Source organism: Cyprinus carpio, chromosome B15, assembly GCF_018340385.1.
Source record: "Cyprinus carpio isolate SPL01 chromosome B15, ASM1834038v1, whole genome shotgun sequence".
In the NCBI taxonomy this organism is placed as follows: domain Eukaryota; kingdom Metazoa; phylum Chordata; class Actinopteri; order Cypriniformes; family Cyprinidae; genus Cyprinus; species Cyprinus carpio.
Window position 1 is genome coordinate 3,818,709 of NC_056611.1, and position 19,263 is coordinate 3,837,971.

The 19,263-nt window shown below is 39.0% G+C and overlaps 2 protein-coding genes across 2 annotated transcripts; both read right to left on the reverse strand.

The window, feature by feature from the left end:
• Positions 1-248: 248 nt before the first annotated feature.
• LOC109055718 (transgelin-like) lies at positions 249-6,899 on the reverse strand. The gene is made up of 6 exons (XM_042738942.1): positions 6,793-6,899; positions 6,102-6,153; positions 5,234-5,425; positions 1,773-1,935; positions 635-794; positions 249-557 (listed from the first exon to the last, which is right to left on the reverse strand). The coding sequence occupies exons 2-6, from the start codon at positions 6,117-6,119 to the stop codon at positions 410-412; spliced, it is 681 nt and encodes a 226-aa protein (XP_042594876.1). The 5' UTR covers positions 6,120-6,153; positions 6,793-6,899; the 3' UTR covers positions 249-409.
• A 1,839-nt stretch (positions 6,900-8,738) lies between these two features.
• LOC109109555 (complement C1q-like protein 4) lies at positions 8,739-13,297 on the reverse strand. The gene is made up of 5 exons (XM_042738943.1): positions 13,154-13,297; positions 11,821-11,936; positions 11,100-11,279; positions 10,882-11,013; positions 8,739-9,219 (listed from the first exon to the last, which is right to left on the reverse strand). The coding sequence occupies exons 2-5, from the start codon at positions 11,918-11,920 to the stop codon at positions 8,915-8,917; spliced, it is 717 nt and encodes a 238-aa protein (XP_042594877.1). The 5' UTR covers positions 11,921-11,936; positions 13,154-13,297; the 3' UTR covers positions 8,739-8,914.
• Between the last annotated feature and the right edge of the window lie 5,966 nt (positions 13,298-19,263).

Consider the following 19,263-nt stretch of genomic DNA (forward strand, 5'->3'; position numbering starts at 1 on the left):
GAACAGACTTTGAGGAATTGATTGGTTGCTAAGAAGTCTTTCTGTATGACAGGTAGTGAAATATAAGCTTGATCAGTGAAATCAGCCTGAAACACAAGATGTTTCATAAGTAGAGCAAGTTACAGTTTTTTTGCATTAACATGCACTACAATAAGAGTAAAGGGGGATGTTGATTTGCAGATATTACAAGCTGAAGGTTAGACAGCACAGTCATGTCACACTCACATGAAACACACAATTCTACTCTGTTCAACAAAGAAGATTTTAATTAGACCAAATATCTTTCACAAGGATGGACTGACACTGGGTGTGGAAGCGTGTTTTAGTACTGAGTGGAGTCTGTGTTTATGACACTGTGGGTCAGCTGGGGTGCTCGGGAGCCGAGGGAAGGACGTGGTGAGCGCTGGACTCATGGGTTCATGATCTGTCGAGGTCTGCCGTAGCCTGTCATGCCAGACTGGCTCGCCCCTTTATTGGATCCCATCTGCAGGCCTATGACATTCTTCCCTTCTTTCAGCTGGCCATCAGAGAAATCTCTCCGGTTCTCCTGAGCTTTCCTGCAAGCAGACGGAGAGCAGATATTTAACACCTCAACAGTAATAAAATATAGATTTGATCTATCGTTGGTGCTCACTTGAAGAACCAGTTGGGGTCTCCGTGGAAGCAGCCGTCATCTTTAGTAACAGCGATGCTGCCCAGAGCCATGAGTGTCCTCTGCACCGCGGCCAGGTCCTTCCCTGACGTCACAGCAGCAGCGTGATTAAAGCACAGCTCAATTAAAGATGCACAGAAATCTTGACTGTTTTGATCTTATTGAATGTTAGGATCTAGCAGGGAGTGATTCCTGCATTTGTTCTAAACTGATTGACTAGATGTCGAATGTTTATTTGTTTGTTTTAAAGGAACCGTAGTCCATGGTAAATATGTCCAGTGGTAAATAATAAAAAAGAGACAAGTCAAGGGTTATTATTTTGGCTTGAATGTAACCGGTTAAAACACCACTAAAACATTTGTTACAGTAGCATTAAAAATCATTTTACAGTCTCCCGTGTCAGAAATCAGGATATAATCAGCACATTTGCCGCATTCCTCATCAAGCTCTGTTTTTACAACCTATTAGGTGTTTTTTTTTCAACTCTGATTTAAAATTTTGAAAGCTTATTGTTGAACTTTTAAGAAATAATATTTTTCACACCTTAGGTCCAAAGTATCAAATTTACTTTTAAGAAATAATATTTTTCACACCTTAGGTCCAAAGTATCAAATAATGTTTTTTTTTTTAATTATTATTACTAATGTAAAGCATTATTATTTTAACCCTATTACAGAGTTAGACGCAATTGAAAAAAGGTAAGTAAATTCTGGAAGTATCAACTAGTTTAAAAAAAAAAAAAAAAATCAAACAAATTCTGGAAGTATCAACTAGCTCTTTTTTTTTTTTTTAAATTACTGCATCAGTGTCTCAGCAGCAAAAAGGATGCTTTCCCCCATAACAGAGGTGATATACAAAAATAAAAAATCTAAACATTTCAAATTTAATCCATTATTATATTATAATTTATAATTTAGTTCTTTTTTAGTTTTGGTTTGTATGATGACATAGTTTTAGTTTTTTTTTGATTTGTTTAACAAACTTATTTAAAGTTAGCTGATGATGTTGGCTGATAATATTAAGTTAATAAAGAAATGATTTTTTTAGTGTTGTTTTGTGATTGTTTTTTATTGTTTTTTTAATGTTTATATATTTTTTTTTTGTTTTTATTTAGCTTAACTCAGGTCTACGGTCTGAAACATGTCGGTTTTGACGACGCCGTATCGCTCGGCAGCATTGAGGAACTGTGAGATCTGCTCCATCTGTTTGAAAGCCATGCTGGAGCTCTGGATCTTCTTCACAGGCTTGTCCTTACACAGAGTATTGATGAGCTCACACAAAACCTGAGAACGGCACAGAAAAAAAGATTACTTTACACAAACTGCATTATGAATGACACAATAATAACACCGAGGGACCAAGTCACTCATGCAGATACATGTGTGCTTTAATCTGTCACTCACGGAAATGTTCTTATGCAACTTCTCGTGCCAATTTTGGAAACACTACTTCAATCCCTATGCATTTTAGTTTTTTTTTCTGAATAGCCTAGGTTTAGCTAGCAGCTAGCTTTTCACTCATTTATAATTTTGTCAAAACACTTTTTTTTTTTTTTTTAATCATCTTACAGCTTTCATTGGTTCTTCATGAAATGTGATCAGTTTATCTGCTGGTATTTAAAAAAAAAAAAAACTCTGCATAACCATATTCTGCATCCCCAGTCCTTCTCCCACTGCGTTGGGACGTCCTGGTTGCAGGATCATGGCCCCAGATCTTTAGGTGGTTTGGAGTTGGTACTCGGTCAGCTACAGCATGTAAGAGGAAGGTCAGTTTTCCTTGGTCAGTCCTCCAGAGTTCCCTCCAGGACAGCGCACGCTCGAGGGCTTGATCCCACTGCGTCCACTGCCCCTGAGAGGAGAACCCTACTGTTTTTACAAGCCGGCCTCTCGGACCCTCTGCACCACAAGTGTCTTCTCACCTTTGGTTCTTGTTTTGTAGGTTCCCAGTCGTCCTTGGCAGATCATGCCAATGATTTCCTGTCGTTTCCAGTATGATTCTGCTTCCCTCACTGCCTTCTCTGGCTTACACTTCGTGCCACAATTGACAGTTTTGCTGGCATGTCAAAATTCCTCATCCTTAGACGGTAGCAGTGTGCTGTTTGCTCTTGCCTTGGCTTTGAATTCTTCCACCACTGATGAGACTGGTAAGTGGAGCTTGGAGGTCTTGCTGTACAGATTGACTACAAGAGCTAAAAGAGGAACACCCAGCCATCTTCACACAAACCTGCTATACAGCCTCTGCATTAAGTCATACTGGAAGCACCATACCTCGCAAGCGGCTGGCTGTTGTCAATTTCATGCAGTCAAATGCTCAGTTGAGCTATGGTCTCCTGAAGGTTGGTGCTGTCTTTCAGAGTGTAGTCATAGCACTTCCCCAAGCGTCAGATTCCTTGTGCTTTAAGAGTTGGCCCTTTGAAAAGTAAAGGTGTTCCTCAACATCACCTGCTTTAAATTGCATCTGTGACCAGATGGTCATCTTTTCCAGTGAACTTAGGAGCTACTGAGTTCCCTGGATCAGTGAAGTCATTAAAGAAATGTCGTCCATGAAGGCTTTGCAGGCTGGACGTCTTGTGCCATAATACACTACTGGCGCTTTCCATTGCATTCCTTCCACCTCGAGTAATAGGTGAAACCTTTCTCAAACCTCAGCCACTTGGTGGTAAAGAGAAATGCATGAAGGCGATAGTGTAAGAGCATTTTGGGTACCCCAAGAATGACAAGGGCGTCATTTCAATATTGCCGTAAAAATGCTGCTAAAAGAGCAGATACATAAGGGATAAATTACATGATTTTAATGCACGACGTGAAGGCAAGAACTACCTGACATGAAAAAATAGTGCAGTAAGATCACATCTATTTGAAGTAATTCATTCAGACAGTTAGCTACTTGAATTAATTATTCATTTGACCTAGAGAGAGAGAGAGAGAGAGAGAGAGAGAGAGAGAGAGAGAGAGAGAGAGGTGACAGATGCATGTGTGAATTACGTTGCTCTGCACGTCTCTCTACAAACACTGAAGCTGTGAGTTTAATTACTTCAGACACAGAGATCTTACCTCCTCGTTGCTGATTAATATAATGTAGCGATCCTGTAAGCTATTTTATTAATAAAAAGTCACAGGGCAGTTTCTGTACTCCTGAATGTTTGTATGTTTGTGTCTGCAGTGTGATCTCTGATCTCACAAACCAAAATAACACACATTCTCAGACCACATTTAAAATCAGATGAATTATTAAAATGAACATGTATGGATGACAGTTGATTATAATAACAGTTCAGTTAATTCTCGTCATTAGTAACAGTTTCCCCTGGGGGATAAATAAAGTTAATATTAGTCTTATATTAATAATAATACTTCATTAACATTGTGATTTATTATCCCTGTTATAGTTTTATTTAGAAGTCAAAAACCAACTACATATATTTTTCACCATGTTTCCAAGTTATCTGTCTCAGGTCCAAGAGAAATGTAGATAGAATGCACGAACTGAAAATACTAAATACTTTTGCGATCTATTTCCAGTTGTTATTTTCAAAAGGGAAATACTGACATGGATGTTTACAGAGCAGAGGTCTCCTTTTGAATTCCAATGGGAGAGATGGACTTGTTTGTATTTATTGTGAATATTATTTTGTGCTGTATTATTTATATTATTTTTCACCCACCAGCTGGTTCAATTGACAAAAGGGCAAACTGGTTTTTAGATATGTTGCTTAATTTTTCTGGATTCAGAACATAATGTGTTCAAGAGTTGGTCTTGTTAAAAGAATTTAATGTCATTTGAAATGATTTGGTTTTTGGTTTATCTAATTGTAACTGTTTAATATGCATCTGATTGTAACTGACTGATAATTTATGAGATGACTTACAGTGCTGACCAGAATTGTTTGAACACCTGACAGATCTGAATATATATATATATATATTTGCCTCCGAACATGATTTGATTTAATAATGTTCATGAAACATGCAAAGGGTTGCTCTGAGCACATCAAACATCAGATGAAGTGAGTCGCACTGTTTTTATCCACTTTTAACTGTAATATTGGAATGTCCACCTTTTGCAGTGATTACAGCAGCACATCTCTCTGGTGTAGTGTCAGTATATTTCCTTAAATCTTCAACACTAATGTCACACATGCCTTCTGCAACTCAAGCCAAAGTGCAATAGATCTGTCCAGTTTATTTTCTAAATTGCCCCAAATTCTCTCGATGGGGTTGAGGTCTGGACTTTGAGGGACTCACAGGTAGTTCTGGCAATAGTTTGTTTTATGTGTTCTAATCATTTTGGCCACCACTATATATATAATATATATATATAATATATATATATATATATATATATATACACACATGAAATTTATATTATGTATATGTCTTTTCTAAAGGATTATTATGTTGCTTGTCTTGGCCAGGACACTCTTGCAAAAGAGATTTTTGAATCTCAAGGTTTTTTATTTTCTTGGTTAAAGAAAAGAAACAAATAAAATAAATAAATAAAAGTCTGTTTGTTGGCAGCCTCTTCTGAAAAGTACAGTTGCTTGCATGATTTCCGTGGGAACACCACACATGCATGACTTACACATCCGTCTTTGAGCCAGGCCTGGAAACCCAGTTTTCCAGCCTCCGGTTTTCCGACCCCAGAGCCGCACTGAGTCCCGATCCACTCCACCAAACGCACCTCCAGCTCAGGGTCGTACTTCTGCTCGATTTTATCCTGCACTTGGCGGCTCATCCCATACGATGGACCCTTGTTTGCCATGGTTGAAGCTCCCTGCGTAGAAGAGAAGTCAATAGTATAATATTACGTTTCTTAATATGGGAAATTGTATTGTTTTTGTTCCAGTGTGGTCTGTCTGAAAATTCCGTCAAATGTTATTAGACGTTTTCAACATGAATAATGCTTGTGTTGTTGTGTAAAGATACAAAACAAGAACACAGTTTTTCATTATTTTACCTTTCCTGAAATCCTCTTCTCCTGAAACAAACCTTTATCTATTTCAATTAAGCTAAACAGCATCAGAATAAAGTGGAAAAAAGCAAATGATGCAATTGGAAGCAGCCACAAAGCCATAAAATCGAAGTACAAATCATGCTTATAAATGCTGTGTGGTGTAAACAGTCCGACATTTCCAATGGCAAACAGTTCAGCTCAATTATAAAAAGAAAATGTAATGTCAAATGGATAAATTAAGCTAAACTGTTATATAAAAAGCAGCTATAGAGGCAGAGGCTGAGAGATTCACATGTTCATATAGTCCTTGAGTGGAGGTGGATGGGGAAATCAGTACTGTACAGATGAATATGACCGGATCAGATGAACATGCTCCTCCAGAAACACCATCAGTTACAGTCACACATTTCAGCAGTCCGTAACACCATCGAAGCGAAGCTCAAACCACACACACACACACACACACACACACACACACACCCAGAGAGAGCTGCACCTTCACCTGTGCTGCCATTCTGCTCTTTACCAAGTTCCTCTGGAGTCCTAACCTTAAGGAATGAGTTTAAAGTCATTCATCCTATGAGCATTACATCTGCACCTCTTTATTAAATTAATTTAGTTCCTAATTATTATTCATTTCAGGACAAATAGTAAAAATGTATTTGCTAAAATGTTATATTATATAACAAAAAGGAAAATAAAACCAGTATAAATGTGTCAAATGTAACGTTATACACTAGATAACACATTACCAAACCAGATGTGGAGTTAGTCCTGAGAAGAATGTAAGACTTAAAGTGCTTATATTTTCTAATGCTATGACATTTACACATTTGTAAGTGTCATTTAAAGGGATAGTTCACCCAAAAAGGAAAATCCTGTCATCATTTACGCACCATTTACACATATTCACTTTCATAGTATTCACGCTACACATCAAAATTTTTAATAGTACAGAAACACTGAAGTGAACTTGATAACTACTTGCAATCAAAAAGTCATGAAAGTTACTGAATTTAAGCTATTTTTCAGGTCTGGCCTTTTTTTAAAGATAGTATGTAGATTTTGTATTGTAGAGCATGTAGAGTTGCATGGATTATTACTTTACAGCATGTCATTTAAAAGCCAGAACAATCAGTAAGATACCTGCCTGAAAGAAATCGAAAGCATATGAAAAACATACTTACTCTAGTGAAAATGAAGATGACTTTGTCGTTCGTACAAGCACCAGTCCCCCTGGAGCTTTCTGTTCAGCAGAGTCACTCCTATCGCTGTTTCAAGAGATGTCTTTTCCATTAGAGAAATAAAAAAAGAGGCATTCAGTGAAAAGGAAATTGATGCCTTAAAAGGACATGCTGTTTTTCTCAAGCCCGCCCTCCTCTCCGCTCCGCACTCAAGCTTTCTGGTTCGGCCCTTTGTTAAAGCAAAGCCTTATTTGGGAAGAGGCTTGGATGAGGACAGGAACCAAGCCAAGAGTCTGTAGTTTGGTCAGAGAGCAGAATTCTCCAAATACCACATCACTGCATCAGCAGAGAGAAAGAGGAAGGCCTGCTGGAGCTCCAGGTGGAGCTGGAGTAAGCAGAGGGCTTTGAGTTTAGCAAGGACATAAATGGAATCGTTCCTCAGATGGACTGTATAGATTATAGATGAATACACACCAGCGAGGCAGAGCACGGTGTGTCAGCAGTACGGTATATAAGCTATTTCAATGCAGAGGCATTGGCAGAAGGGAAATAAGAGAGAGCTGAAGCAGCATGATTTACTGACATTTAGGAAGCAGCTGCTAACAAGGCCTTCTATGTACAAAATACTCCCCAGTGTGTGTTCAATACTGTTATCTCATGCTGGAAGCATGCAATGCTACTATATTTTAGTCACACTTTATTTTAAGGTCCAATTCTCAATATTAAGTAACTTTTAACTATGACTTTAGCCACAAGAAAATCCCAATTTGCTGTGTATCTTGTCATATCTCATATTTGTGTGCTTTTTTACAAGGATTGATTTTGCTGAAAAAAATGGTATGATTTTATATTAGGATCACAGTAAATCTCATGAAAACTTTCCAAATGACCTTTATGTATAAATATATTATTATTACTGTATATCCTATTCTAGACCTAGACTTTCATTCGTAAATATAAAAATCCAACATAAAATATTCTGTTTAAAACAATATTAGTTAAAAGAAATAATGATAAACTGGTTTCACTGTATATGAAAGTGATTTCTCTGTTTTTTTTAAACATGTTTAATGTTTAACATGAATGAACACATATGCATGCATTTCTTCATTTATTGTTAGACAGGGACAACATTTCTTTCATACATGCAAACCCACCTCAAGTGACAACCGAAGTTGTTAGTGATTTACAGTACTTACTGTACTGTAGCGTGTATTTACTTTCAAACTAGTAATAATAAAATAATAATAAACAAATCAACTAAAGCCGTCTCCTTTCACTTCTGGGTTATGATTTAATTTGTAATGACAGAATGATAAAACTGGATTCAGTTCAAGTGTCAAGCTTAATTTAATTTGTAATGACAGAATGATAAAACTGGATTACTTGCATTAAAGTTTCAAGAAGAAAGTAGAAACTGCCATGTAAAAACGTTGAGAGAGAGAGAGAGAGAATTAGTATATAGAATAACAAGAACAGTAGTCATTACATAATAAACATCTCAGAAAGTAATATGCTCCACTGCTAACTTTGTAAAGCCTTTATGTATAATGCATTATATTTTTTTATAAAAGAAGTTATAATAAATTAAGTATGCCTTGTAATGTACCATTTAATGCATTGTATAATTGTATAATTTAATGCATTAATAATTGTAACCACAATCAATACATTATAACACTTATCAATTAATTGTTACACTATGCATTTTAAATTTGGTTATAATTATTTACAACAAGATATCATGTATTACAATGCACATTATGAGTAATGCAATAGCCTTTAATAACCCTTTATAATGCATTATACATAGAGGCTTTAAGTAAAGTGTTACCACGTTTGGTTATCATTTTATAAATAAATATGGTTTTATATTTTTATTCTGTATATAAAAAGCTAGCATATAAAAAGATGATGTCAACAAACTAGAAGAAATAAGCACCACAGAAAACTATTAAAGTCACCTTTATTCATAAAGCCATGTACTGTCTTGCAAGGATAGGGTACATGTTCATTTAGTCATTTTTATGACAATTTTATATGAAGACTCACACATGGACATCTTGTTTCATTGTTTTAATCTCTGATGAAGATTGCTGTGTATGTATGTACAGTTATTTCCCTGTCACTGCTCAGAGAAGGGATAGACCAGGTATCCGCTGAAGGTGTTTTGGCCCTGTGTGTCTCCACACAGCTGTCTGCCGGACATCAGCTCAACATACACCTGACAGCCGCGTCTGAGCTGCAGAAGAACCGTCTGAGAGCTGCTGTCCTCCGAATCCTCGCGGTTATCTTCCCAGGACGAGGCTATCAGCTGGCCGTTCTTCATCAGCTGCATCTTCTGGTAGAGCCGCTGACCTGCGCTGCCAACGCTGGAGTACGCCGTGAAGGAGAAGGAGTAGAGGCCAGCGTGAGGAGCCGTGAATGTGCCTGTGAAGAATCAGGGTCAGGTTAATGTCTCTGTTTGCTCGGCTTCTTCTGTTCAAACTTCCTGTGAGAAGCTGGCTCTACAAGCACGACGTGAACTGCATGCACTGCATTGCATAATTTTAAACAGGAGCTTAGTATGGCCTACACTCTTAAAGTGCCCCTATTATGGATTTTTAAAAAACTACTTTTCATGCAGTGTGCAACACAGATCTAAGTGATTGGAAACATGCTGCAAAGTTTTAAATCTGAAAGTGCACAGTGTATAAAGTTATTTTCTCTCAAAAGAAAGAGTCGACTCTGAATCATTGAAACGAGTCATTTTTAAAATGAATCCCAAGCCGTTTCATGCTTATATTTAACTTTTTCTAATCTGGAGAACCTTCTTTCGCCACAAAGTAGCTTTTGTGAAACAGAAAGGTTCTTCAGATGTTCTTTATGGAACCAATTAGCCAAAAAGGTTCTTCTATGGCATCACTGTGAAGCACCTTTATTTTTAAGAGTGTATATATAATTTAAATGAGGTGTAGTGTTAATCAGTTGACTTAATAAATTAAATGTAAACAAAACTGTAACATTCAGTATTTTTAGAGTTCAAGGGTCTGGGTGATTCATTGTAATGTATTCTTTGAAACTCATGTAAAATAAAATCAAATTATTTTTAATTATTTCAGATTTATTATAAAATAACTGACCTTTGATACAGCTATGATAAATATAAATGCCATGATTATTCAACATTTCACATATCTTCATACAAGCTGGCAAGCAGCACAGGCAAGAAAATCAACAATGAAGCCACATGATTTTCTTTTTTATAAGAAAAGGCACTCAAAGATTTAGATCAGAAGCTTACCAGCTAAATACATTTTTCATAGCTGTCATATTTTAAAAAACTAAGTCAAACTGTATCTTACCTGTGAAACATGTGTCCCTGCAGCACAAAAGCAGTCATAAGTAGCACAGGTATATTTGTAGCAATAGACAACAATACATTGTGTGGGTCAAAATTATACATTTCTCTTTTATGACAAAAATCATTAGGATATTAAGTAAAGATCATGTTCCATGAAGATATTTTGTAAATTTCCTACAATAAATATATCAAAACTTCATTTTTGATTAGTTATATGCATTGCTAAGGACTTCATTTGAACAACTTTAAATGTGATTTTCTCAATATTTAGATTTTTTTTTGCACCCTCAGATTCCAGATTTTCAAATAGTTGTATCTCGGACAGATATTGTATTTTTTACTAATAACAAAACATAAATGGATGTATATGTTTGTTTAAATTGATTTTATTTATGGTTTTTTTTTTGTTGGTGGGTTATTTATTATTATGCTGTGTGTTATCAAAATACTGTAATCAGTTTGAAAACAAAACTTTCAGATGTTTTATTTACATTTGGTTTGGAATAGGTGCACATGTTTTGTGTACCAACAAAAATTTTGAAAATACAAATACTTTTATAAATCTGATCATTTACATCAAAACAGTTTAACAAATGATTTAGACAAAAGCTCATTCTGCTCGCGTTTCATAGATAGTTTGACCGCAGCATTATAGTCTCCTGTTTTCCACTCGTTTCCTGATGTTCTGGTTTTTGACACTGCCCTAAAATATGAAGCAGCATTGGCACAGTGTATTGTGGCCTGCTTACCCAACGCAGGATTGTAGCCATTGCCCTGATTGAGGGAGACAGACTGGTAAGAGATAGACACGTTGCTGGTAAACGGCCCAAGACATCCACTCATTGGAAGCATCGCTGCATTGAAGGCTATTTTGCATCCAGCTACAGGAAGGGACAGAAAGCGAGGAAAATGTAACTGTTCAAATTAAGATTTTCATATATGATTAGCGAATATGAGGCAATAATACCTGTGAGCTCCTCTATTTGGCTGTTCAGATGAGACAGTCCTTCCCATAAGCCAACCATACGTATGAAGGTGGCCTCCTCCAGATCAAACAGAGGCTGTGCAACACAACAGCAGCTCTGCTGTCTCCTGAAGGCACATTCACAGTCCCATCCGCCGCACGGCAGGGATCCTGTGTAACTCACTGATGAGAGTATCAACAAACAAAATGTCAGAAAAAAGTACGCTACCAGTCAAAAGGTTTCAAACAGTAAGATTTTAAAATGTCAGAAAAAAGTACGCTACTTGTTTAAAAAAAAAACTTCTGCTGCACCACTTCTGCTCACCAAGCCTGCATTTATTTGATCTAAAATATAGGAAAATGTAATTTAATGTAATTTCTTTCTGTGATCAAAGCTGAATTTTCAGCATAATAAATAAACGTTTCTTGAACAGCAAATTGGAATATTAGAATGATTCCTGAAGAATCATGTGACTGGAGTAATGATGCTAAAAATTGAGCTTTGAAATCACAGGAATAAATTACATTTTAAAATATATTCAAATAGAAACTTCAGAAAAGATTTCAAAATTTTGAATCAAATAAATGCAGGCTTGGTGAGCAGAAGAGACTTTAAAAAAACAGCGCAAATCTTTCTGTTCAAAAACTTTTGACTAGTAGTGTAGAAGTGAGACATGGACCTGCAAAACCTGTATTCATATGAACAAATGATCAACTTCTTCACCAGCAGTTTGGAGCAAGAGGTCAAAGGCAGCAGTAGCCTCCGCTCGCGAGAAGAGACTGAGAGCCATCGCAACATACAGAGCAGTCTTCATCCTCAACATGCAGAGTCCAGCGGCCCTTAAAATACAGCTTATTTAAACCTTGAATGATTGAAAACTTATACAGTTTAAAACATAAACAAATAAACTTAAAAAATGAAGAAATATTTTGCTCTAGGTCTGTAGTACAGTGTTTCCAGACGTGTTTCTGGAGGCACACTAACAGCACACACTTTGGTTGTCTTTCTTATCAGAGAAGTTGATATTATATATTATATATGATATTATATACCAACCTCCACAACCACTGGAGAGGGCTTGATGGTCAACTACGTGTCTTCATGATCAGTTACATTATAACCTTTAATTTCATTGAATTGCTGTCAGAGTTAGTCAGTGTTTGTGCATACCAAAGAAATTAATTGTAATATAAATCACTCTAGAATCCGCTAAGAATTACTATGCTCCCCCAAAACCTAAAAAAATCAGCCAATCAGATTTAGACTTGTTTTTGTGAAAGCATTTCCAGTTTGAAGAATCAATGGGAATCTGTTTAATTTCATTTTTAAAATCATTAAAATATATATATAAAAGAACTAAAAAAGAGCTATGTGTACTGTGTTAGACTAACTGAGGTTTGTGACAGCACAGTATACTGTTGCTCTCTTGTTGCTCTGATTGCTTCCATTGTTCTCCTCATTTCACTTTGCATAAAAGCATTTGCTAAATGATTAAATGTAAAAGAAATTTTCATCAGAACCAAAATCAAGCTAAGTACATCTAAGCATAAACCAGAACTATGCGAGTTATTAATATAAAAACAATTACTTGCTAGAAACAAGTGAGTGACTGCCTCAATGCTAGATTTTCATTAGCTGTTTACAAAACATAATTGATATGTTTTGTATGTTGGTTTTAGGTCACACGATTTTGATAATCCACATTAGACATTCTATTTTGCAACTAAATGCCAACTAACTTTCATTAGAGTATTAGTAGACTGTTAGTTTGGGGTTAGTAGAATATGTTAACGTATTTACAAAGTTACTTGTAAAATAGCCATCAAAATAAAGTGTTAGATATTAAGCAGACAGTCACTAGTACTGCTAGTTGACATGGAGTTTACAAAGTTGCCTATAGTAAGTAGAATGTCTAAAGTGGAGTATCAAAATAAAGTGTTACCAAATTTTACATTTAATCAGATCAGTTTATGTAGTAAAAGCTGTATGTTAACAAATGTAAATATACTTGAGTATTTAGTCCACTTTTCTTTAATAATATTTTTAATATACTCACTGTGATGAAGATAACAGATCAGGTGCAGAAGAACTGAGTCAAAGACAAAAATGGAGTTGTAAGTGGAGCTTTCTGTGCAGCTTTATGCAGTGGGTGGAGTTGCTCACAGAGTGGCTCAGCCTCTGAAGCATCTGATAAGAAAGAATATGAGACACCACCATGCCTTTCATTTGTCCCACTTGTATGAATGCATGAAAAGGTTATTTTGTTACTAAAACCCACAATAATATTTATAACCAGGATACTTTCAGCTCCTCATGGATTGCAGATAATGATATCATTCCCGCTGCTGTGTGATTTTTTCACGTCATTTGTGTATTATTATTGAATGTAGCAAAATCTGAAGTCTCAATCTAGAGGTGGGAGCAGGATTCGGTTTCCTGATTCTCAGAAAAGGGTGTAGACTAGAGAAAGATGTGAATCTATGATCATTGTATTTTAATGTTGTCCCAAAGCTTGAGAACAACTCTTCCATGGATGTTCTGTAAGACTGAAGTGATATATTACGTATATATAATGCAATCGAGAGGAAGTTTGACTGTGAGATGGCCTGTGAATATATATATGTAAGATGAAACTCATGTTTGTGTATCTGTCACAAAGAAGAAGAAGAAAAAAACTATTCTAAAAGGCTAATGCGGATTCTTCAAAGTGGATTTTAGATGCGTTTTTAAGTTTTTTATCACAACTTTTCCACTTTTAAATTAATCATTGATAATCAATGGTATACGCTTATCATAAATTAATTTCACCAGTTCATTTGTGATGCTATTAAAATTGCATAAAATTATTAAAATGTAGCAAGAACTATGATAGAAACAGCTTGTTTCAATGCACCAATTAAAAAATATTACACATTAAAATGTGTAAGCACAAATAGTTGATTTACATTTATTATAATAAATCATATGTTGACGTGCCATGTATATTTATTTGAATTGTAAACATTGCTGCTTCTTTTTTTTAATTTCAACAATTTCTACTTTAACACAATGTTAAATTAACATTACATTGTAACATTGATTCAGTGATTTTACTATCGCTTTTGTTAAAATTTCAACACTGTTTCAACATTACACGAGGGTAATTGTAACATTAATCCAATGCAATAAGCACTGACCCATCAACATTGTTTTAATGATTGCTTGCTGTCTGGGAAAGGACAGGAAAAGAAGTTGAGCAGGTGGCCTCTCTTATATATTTGAGTACAGAAACTAATTCCCATCTTCCCTATACAGTTAAATGTAAAAGCAAGTTTTCATAGGATTGTAAACCAGGCAAGCAAGACAGTTTTATCCCTCAAAATGCAAGACATGCAGATTATATATTTTTTGGACATTATTTTGTTTGAAAAATAAATAAATAAATAAATAAATAAATGCATTTTAAATGGTGGTTCACACAGAAAAACAATTAAAGAAAAAATTGAAACAAAAGATTAAGGTACCAAACAGCAAAATACTCAAAAAGTGGAGGACAAAAATTATGACAGGTGATGTACAGATGGCCTAAAAGCAATGATGGGAAGACAGCCAAAGCAGCATCAGATTCTGTGATCTGATAATGTTCATTTTTAATATTATTTCCTGGTGTAACTCTATTTTTGTTAAGTTAAATGCAAGCTTTCAAGGACTGTAAACACGGCAAACAATCTAAAAGACAATGTGCCTCTTTCAGAACTCTATACAAAGGAAAGTTGAAAGAGAAGCATTTGATATTGATATGGATCCATTACATCTTATCCATGCTTCTTTACAAAGGTTCCCATCTGGGATATGGTTTTAGGTAACCTTGTTTGTATAAGAAAATGTTTGTCCCAATTGCTATTAGTATCTTAAATAAAAACATACAAAAGGTATGAAGAACAAACATGTTGATGATTGTTTTAATAAAAGACTTTGTCAGAGACAAATTTCAATTCTTCTAGGATAGAAAATAAAGCATTTTTAGAATTATATATTTTTTTTAATTACCAATATTCTCTTATATAAGACATAAATTGCCATTCAAAACAGTTTTAACATATCATTGTTCAAAACATGTCAACTTTCCAAAAATATTTCATGTCAGCTGCTGAAGTAGTACTGACCAACAGTACTTGTTTCAAAGCAGTTTTACAGGGATAAACAGGGAAGCATGATTCAGAGATGCAAACAGAGGTAAGTTTAGGTCAGTTGTTTGATAAGTTTTGTGATCATTGATTATTAAGTTGTTTAGATTCTGTTGTGTTGTGTCTTTGGGTTTATTTCAGTTCCATTTCAGTCGGTCACTCTCAACATCACATCGGTGACCGATGAATTGGGAACTTGGTAAAGACCAGTCTACTTTGAGTGTAAACTAAATGAGCCAATGCACATTGGCATGCGATTATTGCATCCAGCTGCAGATGATCACAGTGTGAGCATAAAAAGGAAGCAGGTGAAATGCATTCCAGCCTTTTCGCTTCAGAACCAAGTGCCAACATCGTTCTCTTCAAATCTCTTCAGTGAGCTATGAGTTCAATGCGCACTTGGAAGCTTTTGGTGTTGGCAGAAGGCGCTTCAGCAGTTATCGTTCCTGTGTCGAGCGGGTTGTGTACTTCAGGCTGCACTACCCCCTGTTGTGCTGCAAGCGGCCATTTCCCCTGTGCACCTCAGCACATAAAAGAGCATTTCCCTGAAAGAGCAATTTCTCTAAAAGAGCTTACATGGGTACGTCTTTGTAAAGATGACGCCGACAAATTCGGTTCCTTAATGACCCTGTGTCCCAAACTGACATCTTCAGCGACACAGTTGAGAGCCTGGCCCAGCAGCTCTCGGCTGCACAGAAGCAGACTGAGGTGGTTCGTCACTCCCTGCCCCAGCAGGCAGCTCCTACCTCCACCCATCCGCTGGCCAAAGTGCCCCAGCCTACTCGTTGCTGAGGGCTGCCCCTGCATCCGCCCCCACTCCCGTGCTGCATCTGCAGCAGCCTCCAGCAAGTGGTGCCATGGAGCTGAGCGTAGGCAGGCTGCCCCACCCATCCTGGCCCCTGTCAAACGGTGATTGAAAAAGCAAGAGGCCCTGGGACGGGCGGGCCAGACAGGGAGGAAGCTGCTCTTTGGGGGATGGTTATGGCACCTCTCCCTCCCCTGGAGGAGGGCCGGGGGTAGAATCTGGAAAATCTCGATGAGAGAGAAGTTTTCTCTTTCTCTGGGTCCCAGGAGGGCATGGAGAGTCGCGGACGGCCCAACACCAGAACTCACTCATCCTCCTCCTTCGCCAGCCAGCAGCAGAGGGCGGATTGAGAGTGTCAACAAAGGCTCTACTCACGCATCCTCTGCCAACCTGTTGAACCAGGAAAGCATTGCACCCCACACTCAGACCCCTCTCCAATCTGCTCACAAGCCGCCTGAGTTGGGCCCCTGCGTTCCACCTCGCTGCCCCACTGCAGATATGGAGGTGGTTCCGTTGGTCCCGTTTGCACGGTATCTGGGTACCTGGCTACCGCATACTGTCTCGCTGGCTTCTACAGACCATCAGCCTCGGCTATATGATTCAGTTTGCCCCGTGTCTCCCAAGTTCAGTGGCATCCGCATCACAACAGTGAAAGTGGCCAATGCTCCTGTCTTGCATGCGGAGATCGCAGTCCTACTGGTGAAGGATGCGATAGAGCTGGTCCCTCCAGCCAATATGAGGATGGGGTTTTACAGCACTTACTTCATTGTACCCAAGAAAGGCGGTGGGTTACAACCAATCTTGGACCTGCATGTCTTGAACCGAGCCCTTCACTGGTTACCGTTCAAGATGTTGACGCAGAAATGGATTTGACACAGGTGAAAATTGGTTTGCAGTGATTGACCTGAAGGATGCGTACTTTCATGTGTTGATCCTTCCGTGCCACAGACCATTTCTGTGGTTTGCTTTCGAAGGACAGGCATACCAGTACAAGGTCCTGCCCTTCGGGCTGTCTTGACAATTGGCTTATACTAGCACAGTCTCGAGATCAGTTGTGTGAGCACAGGGACCTGGTGCTCCGGCAACTCAGCCTGTTGGGTCTTCGGGGCAACTGGGAAAAGAGCAAACTCTAGCTGACGCAGAGGATCTCATTGAGTTGGATTCGGTCGAACAGACAGCACGCCTCACAGAGGAACATGCATGGTCGGGGCCAACCTGCTTGAATTCGTTCAAGGGCAGGACTGCGGTCCCACTGAAACTATTTCAGAGGCTCCTGGGGCATATGGCAGCTGCAAAGGCACTTACACCACAAGGGATATTGCATATGAGACCATTTCAGCACTGGCTTCATGGCCGAGTCCCGAGGTGGGCGTGGCAGCGCGGCACTCACTGAGTCCAAGTTACACCGGCCTGTCGCCAAACCTTCACCCCATTGTCAGATCTTATGTTTCTCTGGGCTGGAGTGCCCCAGAACAGGTCTCCTGGCATGCTGTGGTTTACACGGATGCCTCCACCACCGGCTGGGGGGCCACGTACAATGGGCACACAGTGTCGGGGGTTTGGATGGGCCCCCATATGCACTGGCATATCAATTGCCTAGAGTTGTTAGCAGGGCGCCTTGCCTTGAACCATCTCAAAGTGCACTTACGAGGCAATCTCATGCTGGTCCAGACAGACAACACAGCGATTGTTGTATACATCAACAAGATGGTCTGCACTCCCTTTGCAACTCACCTGCCACCTCCACCTTAGGAGTCGTAAGGTTCTGAGGCCACTTTGTGCCATTCACATTCCAGTCCTGCTTAACCATACAGCTGATGAGCTGTCTCGAGCTATGCTCCTGGGAAAGTGGCGGCTGCATCCCCGGACGGTCCAGCTGATTTGGAGACGTTTTGGAGCCACTCAGGTAGAACTTTTTGCCTCTCCAGAGACCTCTCACTGCCAGTTGTTCTACTCCCTGACCGAGGGAACACTTGGCACGGATGTGATGGCACACAGCTGGCCATGGGGCCTGTGCAAGTATATGTTTCCCCCAGTAAGCCTTCTCACACAGATGCTGTGCAAGGTCAGGGAGGACGAGGAGCAGGTCTTGCTTGTGGCACCGTATTCGCCCACTCGGACCTGGTTTTCCGAACTAAAGCTCCTCGTGACAGCCCCTCCCTGGTGGATTCTTCTGAGGAAGAATCTTCTGACGGCCCTGTGGCACCTGTGTCCAGACCTCTGGAAACTTTGTGTCTAGTCCCTGGACAGGATGCGGAGGTTCTTGGTGACCTACCCCAAAAGGCAGTATACACCATCACTTCGGCAAGCACATGCTTACGCTTTGAAGTGGAACCTGTTCTCATAGAGAAGACCCCCGGAGATGCCTGATCAGGGTTGTGCTTTCCTTTTTTGCAGCAAGGGTTGGAGCGACGGCTATCTCCCTCCATCCTTAAAGTATATGTCACTGTGATTGCTACTAACCATGACACAGAGGAAGGGATATCGGTAGGTAAGCATGACCTGGTCATCAGGTTCCTTAGGGGGGAGAGAAGGTTAAATTCTCCCCAGCCCCCCTCCATACCCTCTTGGGACCTGTCTCTAGTGCTTAAAATACTACAGCAGGGCCAATTTGAGCCTTTGCAGTCAGTCAAGCTAAAGTTTCTTTCATTGAAAACTCTGCTCCTGCTTACATTGGCCTCCATCAAGAGGGTAGGGGACCTACACACATTTTCAGTTGATGATTCATGCCTAGAGTTCGGGCCAGCTGACTCCCAGGTAATCCTAAGGCCCCAGCCTGGCTATGTGCCCAAGGTTCCCACTACTCCCTTCAGGGATCAGGTGGTGGGCCTGCAAGCGCTGCCCCCGGAAGAGGCAGACCCAGCCCTAGTTTTGCTCTGTCCAGTCTGGGCCTTGAGTTGCTATGTAGACAGGACACAAAGCTTTAGGACCTCAGACCAGCTCTTTGTCTGTTACATAGGCTGGCAGAAGGGGAAGGCCGTCACTAAGCAGAGGATGGCCGACTGGATTGTGGATGCCATCACCCTGGCTTATCAGGCACTGCCCACTCAGGTTGCGAGCTCACTTTAATGGTTGAATACTAGAAGTGTTCCAACCTCCTGGGCACTGGCTCTTGGTGCCTCACTGACAGATATTTGTAGAGCTGTGGGCTGGGCGACCCCCAACATGTTCGCTAGGTTCTATAGTCTTTGTGTG

Excerpts from the sequence above, each read along its gene's own strand:
- LOC109109555 (XM_042738943.1), bottom strand. The coding sequence starts at position 11,920 with ATGTTGAGGATGAAGACTGCTCTGTATGTTGCGATGGCTCTCAGTCTC. Across the intron at positions 11,280-11,820 it reads CCTCTTGCTCCAAACTGCTG|TGAGTTACACAGGATCCCTG; the intron begins GTGAAGAAGTTG and ends TACTCTCATCAG. Across the intron at positions 11,014-11,099 it reads CCAAATAGAGGAGCTCACAG|CTGGATGCAAAATAGCCTTC; the intron begins GTATTATTGCCT and ends CCCTTCCTGTAG.
- LOC109055718 (XM_042738942.1), bottom strand. Across the intron at positions 1,936-5,233 it reads CCTGGCTCAAAGACGGATGT|GTTTTGTGTGAGCTCATCAA; the intron begins GTAAGTCATGCA and ends TGCCGTTCTCAG. Across the intron at positions 558-634 it reads GACCCCAACTGGTTCTTCAA|GAAAGCTCAGGAGAACCGGA; the intron begins GTGAGCACCAAC and ends GTCTGCTTGCAG.